At 50.0% G+C, this 9,504-nt stretch overlaps 2 protein-coding genes across 2 annotated transcripts; both read right to left on the bottom strand.

The window, feature by feature from the left end:
* Window positions 1-2,251: 2,251 nt before the first annotated feature.
* VTN00DRAFT_1612 (uncharacterized protein) lies at window positions 2,252-3,694 on the bottom strand (the record flags this gene model as incomplete). The annotated part of the gene is made up of 1 exon (XM_069427739.1): window positions 2,252-3,694. One exon carries the CDS (start codon window positions 3,692-3,694, stop codon window positions 2,252-2,254), a length of 1,443 nt encoding a protein of 480 aa, XP_069292314.1.
* Window positions 3,695-5,959: 2,265 nt separating this feature from the next.
* Window positions 5,960-9,278, bottom strand: VTN00DRAFT_1611 (uncharacterized protein; the record flags this gene model as incomplete). Its single annotated transcript, XM_069427738.1, has 8 exons — window positions 5,960-6,118; window positions 6,217-8,027; window positions 8,084-8,129; window positions 8,179-8,263; window positions 8,322-8,360; window positions 8,455-8,581; window positions 8,637-9,183; window positions 9,240-9,278. The coding sequence occupies 8 exons, from the start codon at window positions 9,276-9,278 to the stop codon at window positions 5,960-5,962; spliced, it is 2,853 nt and encodes a 950-aa protein (XP_069292313.1).
* Window positions 9,279-9,504: the final 226 nt, after the last annotated feature.

Raw genomic sequence — 9,504 nt, 5'->3', positions numbered from 1 at the left:
TATATGGACCTTCCCCTTGAAGATAATACATGGAGGAAGAGCCCAACCAGTAGAGTTAATACATTCAATCAAAGTAACCCATTCACGATTGCCTGGCTGTACAAGAGAGGCCTTTCCATAGTAATCAGCTCTAGTAACTACTTGTGCAGTAGCTACTAGGCCCATAGCAAAGCCAGTTTCGTCAAAATTGTAGATGTCTTCCTGTGCAATCCCATATTGCATTATAGTGATTTGTATGCAGTCAAACCACTCCCTAATAACTTTAGGGTCTTCACATTTTGCTCATCAATAATTGTAGCGTCGAGTATAGCGTGTTTTCACTTCATCACGTCATTTAATGAAGTTGGTAACCCAATTCTCTCCAACTGATTGAATAGGTGTCGTACCGCGCTCAGCAAGAAGAATATTGGCCATTTCTTGTATATGGGACGGTCGGGGGGCTGCTCCACATCAATCTAGCGAAAGAATCCATTGTATAAGCAATTCCTCTTCATTTTGAGTCAGTTTATGACTATTGGCGCGTATTTCTGAGCGTGAAGTTCTTCCATTAAGTCGTCGACGTAGAGTTTCATGGCAGATATTGAAAACACGTGCAGCTTCACGAATACTGCAAATTTCTTGCTTTTGAATAGCTGATATTGCAAGTATGACCCTCCCCTCTTTCTCAATAGAGTTATTTGAATTTTGACGCGCTTTTGGAGGCATGGTTGGTAGTTGAATTAGATGAGATTTTTGATCGCGTCCAAAACGCGTTAGGTGCCACGCTCGCTTGTGTGTCACGCTCGCTTGTGAAATACGTTATAGACCACATCTCACTGTCCTCGGTGTACAACAATCTCATAACACCAAATAAAGTTCTAAAAGAGATGCTAAAATGAGCTACAGGGAAGCTTTCGGTCATGTTAATTGGGTATGAGTCCAGATATCCCGACTAGTGCAGGTCTACATAACTCCGTCCCAGAGGTACTCCGCATTTTCCCTCTCCATATGTTCAAAAAATATATGTACGCAGTACATATCTACATGCTCCTCATTCTATTACCCTTCTCAACTCAGTCTTTCATGGCGATATTCCTCACTTCTTAGATCTCGCAGCTCTTGGTGCATTCCTTCTCGCCCTCTTCGCCGGTGGTTCCTGACCGGTACTATCCTGCTGTGGTGCTGGGGCAGATTTTGCGGTCCTAGCCGCTCTCCTGGTGTCAGTATTGGAGCTCTTTACAAGGGCCTGCTGTGCGGTAGGAGTATCCTGCCGTGGTGCGGTCACTTTCGCAGTCTTGGCCGCTTTCCTAGTACTAGTACCGGAGCTCTTCACCGGGGGATTATTCTTCTGGCTCCCGAGCTCGCTTCTTCCTAGTATTTCTGACAGCAGTTGTTCTATCGCTATGTTTGGGCTTTGCCTTTTGGTCTTCGTTGTTGCTGGGACTCGGATCAGCGGCAGCACCTGCAGAGGGAGTCTCAGTGCATACTACTATTCTTAACGCGTTAATTCTCCTTCCAGGTCTGTCCGTGGTGGGAAACCTGCACAAGGTGCGCAGTTCACCGTGGTTGATTGTAGGGTTTGCCCGGCCGACAAGCACGCCCACGTTTTGATACGCCGGAACGGGGCACGCTTGGGATAGCGTTTACGTAGCATTCTCTCTTCTTCTTCCTGGCTTGTTCATCTAGGGTGACTTCTGGGGAGGAGATGCCTTCCTGCGTCGGCGTTTTTAGGGTGGAGCCCGTGTGGTCTTTGCACCTGTCGGCTGTGGCGCTGATTGTTGTGCTGCTTGTCCCTCTATAGTGAAAATATTATGAGTACTTGAAACAATCACACTACAAACTATAAATCCTTGAGGGGGCTGAATTCAAGTAACCTTTTGTATTCCGCATTTGCTGATCTCGCCCAGCAACATTGACATTCGGCGGTCTATCCTGCTTTACGCGCTTCGTCCGTGCCCTTCGCCTCTCTGGACCTCTGCCTGTCGTTGGGGCATTCTGTGGAATGCGCTGATTGGGCAACGGAACAGACCCTGGCATGTCACTCAGTAATCAAGCGTCTCAAAGTTCTCTAGTGCAAAGGGGAAAATATGCAGTATGCAAGGGGTAACGGGAAAGACCCGCAAGAGGTCGACATTCAAGCACCAAGTCTCCATGTGATAGGCACACAGCGAATGAACACCATGTGAATATCTTTCTGAATCTTACTGGTGACCTTGAATTGAATCTACTTATATATATCGCTTATTACATCATACTGTATCCTTTCCGGAACTCACTTAATGATTCCAAAGGTATACAGTAAGAGACACACGAACATCCCCACAAAGGAGGAAACAATAACGGACCAAAGAGCTCTGTACTTGCCACCAACCGGCTCCATATGTCCACGTTCCTCAGCGAGCGCTTGCTCTTCTAGCTCCCGCTGATGATCTTCTTCGGGGTCGAAGTAATCGCCCAGACCACGCAGCCGAGGTCGATATATCTCTTTCCACCGCTCATCCTCTTCGCCGTATGCAGGAGACCCTGAGGAATCAGAAACTATCGGCTGCGAATGAGAAGCCACCGGCTGCTGTGTTACTCGGCTTGGACCCGATAGGATCCCGCTACCGAACATATGCATGACCGCTTTGAACGCCCGTCCTCCCGGAGTAGTCGGCTCTGCCGTTCGGGCATTGGCATACAGCATTGACGTAGGAGGTTCGCGTTCATACTCTGAACCGTCTGTCGTATATTTGCCATGGTTGTTCGCATCGAACTCGTTCTCGTCCGCCTCAGTCTCGTCGGTCTCCTCGCTCGTTGTCCACCCCGAAACTGCCCCTTCAGGCCTTACAGCGGCCCTTTCTGGTGTCCGTGGCCGCGGTGGTGGTTGCGGTTCCGGTTGCGGAGGAAGATGCGGCAGAGGGTTAGAAATGTCACGAACATGTTCAAACAGAGTAGAGGCTATGAGTTCCCTCTTCAAGGTTTCCCGCGTCAGCGGGTCGTACAGGGACACTCTGAGGACTTCCCATGCGTATTGACGCCACTGTGGATCATGCCATCTATCATCATGTCCAGGTCCAGGGTCGAATCTCCATCGCAGCCGTGGCGAAGCAATCTCCCTGGGAGGGGAAGGTTGGTATCCCCAAACATTATACACGTGGCGTGGAAGGTCAACATGTATCCAGGCATCAAACTGGCTGCGAATGAACAGCTCCATTCGCACTGGCGATGGTGTCAGTTCTCGTGGTTGTGCCGGTTCAGTATCCGCTTCGATGATCCAATGGGGCGGTAGGGTTCCATGATTTCCGACCGCTATTCTCGGAACAGCATTAGGACCGTAGCCCTTTGAAGGTTGGGGCTGCGTATTTCTCAGGTTTTCCTCTGCGAATGGATCTTCGAGATTGTGAAGACCTTGCTGTCCCACTGTATGGGACGGAGGTTGCCATGAGGGGGGCTGTTGCGGGCTATTTGGATCCGAACTTTCATCTTTCGCAGCGGGAGATGACCCGGAAGTAGTTGAGTCGTCTTGTAGATCAGACTCCCGCCAGATATGTAGCGGCTGCTCCGGCGGGCCTCGAGGCAATCTAGGCTGATGATGCGCTAGTCTCTCAGTGGGAGATGCATCGCCGTAGTGGACTGCTGTACGCCCAGGAGTGGGAGTGATTGATCTGACGCTGTCTTCATCCTCTTGCTCCGAGCTGGAGGACTTCAGCCGCTTTGAAGATGGTTCGGACATCCTTCACTCGTTGAGTAATTTCAAGTATACCGTTGTCGGTTGCGATGTTTATGTTTTCTGTCAATTCATTTTCAGCAGCTGCTATACTGAATTTCATGGTCCGTATCCTACTTACTAACAATTTCCTTCTTTTACACCAGTCGATAGATAGAGAGAGAGAGAGACTTCCCGTCGAAATCATAAGCGGAACGGCGAGATACGGGAGTAGTGGGTAATTCGCTGGTCCAAAATATGCGACTCTCTTAGACCTCTCAGACAAGTTAGAAAAAGAAAAGGTGTCTTCCCGCTCACATTATGAACCGTACCGGAACAAAAAGATGGTAGGAAGCCTTCTTTGATCTCCCTGATCGCCGATTGTCTCATTCACAAGCTCAACTCTTTCACCACCCAGCACGAACAATCGCCTTTGTGTAGAGGTATAACAACCGTATATAGCAAGTATGGACACATTTCCTGCTCTTTATCCATTTTACCGTTTCATTTTCACCTTCGGTTTCTGGCGTTCGAGTCTGGCTTCAAATTGAGGACGGTAGCACAAAGAAACGAGTCTCAACCGCGTTCAGCGGATAAGACCGGATCGGCGAAGAAAGAACTCCAGACACCACAATGCACAGAGACAGGGTCTTTCAAGCAAGATATATAAGACACAAAGGGAGAAAATTTAGGATATACCCATATCACTTCGATAGAGAGAATCCCATTTTTGTCAGTACCAATTGTTTCTGAATGGATGGTCTGAACGGAGATAAGGCAGTAAACACATACAGCCATTCCGTCCGGAAGGAACGAGTATGGTAAGCCGAGAATGCAGTATAGCGGCCGTGTATATTCGCTACCAATAGAATGGGGGCCAGAAAAGAGGTGCCTGTAGCAAAGAGAAAGAGACTCGAGTCACCACCAAAGTCGCTGATGATCTGACTGAGAGTGCTGCTCAGGCACTGGATGTGCACAGATATTCTCCTACGCATGTGAAGGATCGGATCAGATCAGAATACACGCGTCGCGCTGCAAAGCAAAGCTTGGAAGTCGGCAAAAGCTCCAAGATCTCATGCAGGCAGATGAGGTGTGGAGAACAGCAGCAGCAAGCTGCAAGGAACGGTATAACATGATACATCAGAGCCGTGGTCCACCAGGCCATAGAATTTAGACACCATCCTGTCAGCTTCTCAGGAGCAGAGGATCATGCTGACGGAGATAGAAAAAGTGCATTCTTCCATCCAGGAATAAAGTTGAGTTAAAGGGCATCCTGAGACAGACTGGGCCTGTTGTGGTGTAGGACCTGGAATGCAGGCACTCAGCTGAGGTCGTCGGTGGCGCTGTTGATTGAGTAGAATAAATAATGCAGGCGCTGCTGGAGGACACTGAACAACCATCACGAAAGTAACATCATCACAACAACGAACTTCTCTCATAGAAGAAGCGATTGAGTGATGATACTAACAAAACAAAGGAAGCAAACTGAATGTCGCACCCTTGCCAAAGGGCAAAGAATGGAAGGGAAACCTGTAGGAACTTTAGGGCAAGCAGGGTCAGCCTTGCAGGAGAGAGGTGAAGAATGCGGGGGCTCGTAGCAGGCGGCTGAGGACACCTCCCAGGCACCTCCCATAGCCCCATATAACAAGCTTCGCATGCCCCGCCTCTCTTCCATCAGGTTTTCGCGGATGGATCCCACATGCCACGGACTTCTGTCGCAGGAAATGACATCGAGGAAGCTCAAAGTGGCTAAATAAGTATGCAGGTTTGCATGTGCTCTGCACGGCTACACTGCTTCTCTTAGCGAGTATTATTATTAGCACGCGCAACTCCGGCAGATAGATGAAGATGGTACTGCAAGACCACTTGGAGCTACTGCTCCCGATAGGCTGATCTCATAACACAGATGCAAAAAATTCGTATCTTCAGAGAAGAAAAGCCATGATTCAAATATTAATATGGTCGATCAGTTAAACACATCGACCGTATCCGAGTAATTAAGAAAAATGAGCCTGCTGCTCATTCCCATCGAGTTCTCCTGTCTGTACACGTACAGTACAAGATGCTTTCCAACGTCACCGCTCACAAACGAGTACGTTAAAATAGATAGAAGTTGAACCCTATATCCCAGAATCAAAGCTGATCCTCTCTTGATAGCCATATAACAATGGAGAATTCTCCTATGATCCGATCCCCGCCACCATTCCCTAGCTAAACCACAGTCTATTTATTCATCAAAAGAATTTTGATAGAATGAGAGTCATGGATCACATAGTCTTGTACCTGGTCTGTTTACTGCCAGTATCTAGGCTCGTTGAAGACCTGGTAATAGTGTCCGCGGACGCCCTGACCACGGAACATAGCCGGGAAGCGGCGTCCCTCTGGGACCATCTCCTCCGGGATCTGCATCTCATTCTCGGGCTCGGGTTCGCCAATGACGAATTTGCCGACCTGTGGAGAGGATTGGTTAGTACCTGACTGTAAAGACTCGGATGGACAGCAACAAGGAAAAGGTGATTTCGACAGGAGGGGTTCGAGAAAGCTCGTACCTGTAGCTCAGTATCCGTGATGGAGTCCCGACTGACTCTCGCGTAGCCAGTTCGCTTCAACTTCTTATAGAGAATATACTCGCACCACCTGTCCCAGTCCGTCGGGTCGATGTCTTTCATGCCGCTCAGTTCGCTCACATAGGTGTTGTAGTTACCCTCGAGGGGCTTCGTGACAAGATAACTCAACAAGATCAGCGGACGGGGTGACTCGCCCATCAACTTTGACAGATACTCGGTTTGCAGACGGCGGTCCTCTGGGTCCTCCTCCTGGCCTGAATGGAAGACCACGACATCCACCATCTCGCCGTACATGTCAAGAGTCGCGTGGATGGCTGGTGCGAGTTCACCAACAGGAGAGGGAAGAAGGTGGTGGGTAGAGTTGAGGATAGGGAATTTAGAAAGAAGGGCAGCTCCCCAAGTGTGCTTGTTGGGTCCAGGGCCGTAATCAACATACATGCCCAGATCTTCAGCGAGGAATTGGGTAGCGTCACGGTTGCCCATGATGATACGCTGCAGATCAGACTCGAGAAGACCGATAACGTCCACCTCGAGATCCCTGATAAGATCCCGCATGCGCCGCTCGGATGACCACATGTCGTTGTCAAGAGAGAAGTGGATGGTCCAAATACCGGCCGTGACAACCTTATCTTCCTTGTGGTATGGGGTGTAGTCATTTGAAGGGAAACGCAGGTAAGCAATCGAAATAGAGAGCAGCTGCAGAACCGCGAGAACATAGATGTAGTACGAGCGCTGCTTTCTGCCATTCGGGTTGATTGTCTTGTTTCTCACGCTGTAAGAGGAGTTGGACACCGAGGCGGAAAAGACGCCAGCGCCAATAAATAGCATGGTACTGGTCATGACCCAATCGGTGTGTTCCCTCACGAGAGCGCCACCTGGAACGAAGGCATACGCGACAACCCATACGTGGAATAGCACCAGGAAGTTGTACACGAGGAAACCAAGACCGAATGTAGTCGCCGGCGAATGGCGAACAGCGGAAGTAAGCAACACTGGCGTGACAGCCGTCAAGTAGACTGCGAGAGTAAGGCCACCATAGAAACCGGTCCAGTGGCTGTAGCAAGTTAGCATTGCTGCGCCGACAGATCCGATACCGAAGGCGGTCCAGCTGCCGGCCAGACACGGATAGAACAAGCCCAAGACAAGACCGGCACCCATGGCAAAGATCGTCCACGCGCCGTGGGGTGCGGCAATCGGACCCCTGACCGGGAATCCTTCCCAAACCCAGCTAATCATGGTGCTAGAATCAGATAGGAGTGAGTGCAGTCCGAAAAACAGACCGCCAAGACCCAGGGCGGCCAGGACTGAAGAGCCTTTCTTGGCGCTCGGAGGGAAGTAATCTCCTCCACTAGTGGTAGATCGTCTCGTGGAGCGCAAGACGGCCAGAACAGCAAGGGCAAGGCCCAGTTTATTCCACCCACCGTTTTCTGCGTGCATAATTGGCCAGATGGGGTTATTGGTCTTGCAAGCAAACTTGGCAACACTCGACGCAACCAAACCGATACCCCAGGCGAGGATTCGAGATTCGAGGCGGGTTGGTTGAGCACGTTCTCCATACCAAGTTGCGGCCCACGCGAGACAACTTATAGACACAGCGAAACCAACAGTGAAGAGACGGTAGGCCGGGTCCCGAACGAGATATGCTAAGAGACCGACCAAAGACAGGAAATGAAGAGTACGAGTGTTGTGCACTGCGAGAGAACGCAAAGATGGGATCGCCAGCAGGAAAGGCGAAACAGAAGCCATCACAAACACTTCGTAGCCGGAGATGCCCATATGCCAAAGAGGGAAATCTGACAATGTTAGAAAACGCGACCGCCCCGCCCGCCAAATTCATCGGCACACTTACACCATATTAAAACACCGAGAGAAGTCAAGAACGACCAGAAAACAAACTACAGTTTGTCAGCAACGTCATTTTTCGGATATCACTGTTGGCATTACCCCATTATAGACATCGGCCGCAGCATCGATGGCCTCTGACCAGAGAAAACCCTCACCAAATGTATGGCCAACAGGTTTGCCTTTCCTACTAGACGGTTAACCTTTCAGTTCAGGTTTCGGTTATATATGCAAACTAGACGTACTCTTTCTCAAGAACGGCATCTGCGGTGGTCTGCAATTGCCTGTTCATTCAGACTTAGAACAATGTCTTTCACATTCCAGCAACCGAATTCTGACGACTGTACATTTGTCTACTTCGGAAGCCACTGCACATACCCTCTGCTGACCCCTTTAACATCCCTCAGAACAATCTCAAATCCTTCAAAGTCGAGTGCTGTGACCGCATCAAACCCGACGTCGAACAGAATCAAGGACCACTCAAAGAAGGCATATTTAGTGTAGGCTATGGAGAGGATCAGAAACTGTACACCCAAAGTATGATACTAATGTTGACTCACCACCGGGCACCTTGTGCACTTTATGCTGGATAAAGTAGTAGATCAAGGGGACCAACGTGCCGAAAAAGAGGCCTGCCAGGATCTTCCGGTACTTCACGGCACGACGGTTGTTGGGGCTCAGCGCAAGACATCCAAGCGTCCATGGCAAAGTCGCAACAAGGTATGAGATCATGAAAATATCATGCCAATGATGGTCGTCGGTGGAAGTAACATAGGTCCAGCCACCACACATCAATGTTCTGAACAGGCCCGTTCCGACAACCACCTTCGGGAGGGTTGCATTTGGTCGTGCCGAAAGAACATACCAAAGGAAGACGAGGGCAAAACGAGGACCGGAGGTGATAGCGATAAAGACTTGGAAGACGGAACGTTCGGGATACCGGTCACCGATCGTCGCTGAGACTGAAGGAAACCACTCATCGGGGTAGCCATAGTATTCGTTCTGGACGATCTTGTGGAAATGTAGATACGTGCCCACGATCAATGCGCCGAGGAAAGCAGCATACGCGAAGACTGTATGGGCCCAGGACACCCATTTCCCGTTGAACTGAGCGTAAGTTAGAAAGCGGTTGTCAGCGGAGCTCCTGATTGCGGTGCACTTACGGCCACGACGGCATCCCCGTCCTTGAACTTGGGGGCCATTTGCGGCGGGGAGAGAACGAGCGGCTCAGGATCAATAGGTGATGTCCGGAAAAAAGAACGTCGAGAATACAAAAAAAAACGGATAGACAAAGGACGGAAGAAGACACAAGAGCCGCCCCTGAGACTCCAGAGCGAAATTGACACTCTCGGGGACGACGGACGAGGCTCGAGACGCGCAACGGGGCAGGTTGCTTGCTGCGGTGCGCCTAAGCCCAACACGGGCAAG

This window comes from Thermoascus crustaceus, assembly GCF_041956765.1.
Source record: "Thermoascus crustaceus strain CBS 181.67 unplaced genomic scaffold VTN00scaffold_1, whole genome shotgun sequence".
NCBI lineage: Eukaryota > Fungi > Ascomycota > Eurotiomycetes > Eurotiales > Thermoascaceae > Thermoascus > Thermoascus crustaceus.
Note: the sequence above shows the minus strand (reverse complement) of the source record. Positions and strands in the feature narration are given on the sequence as shown.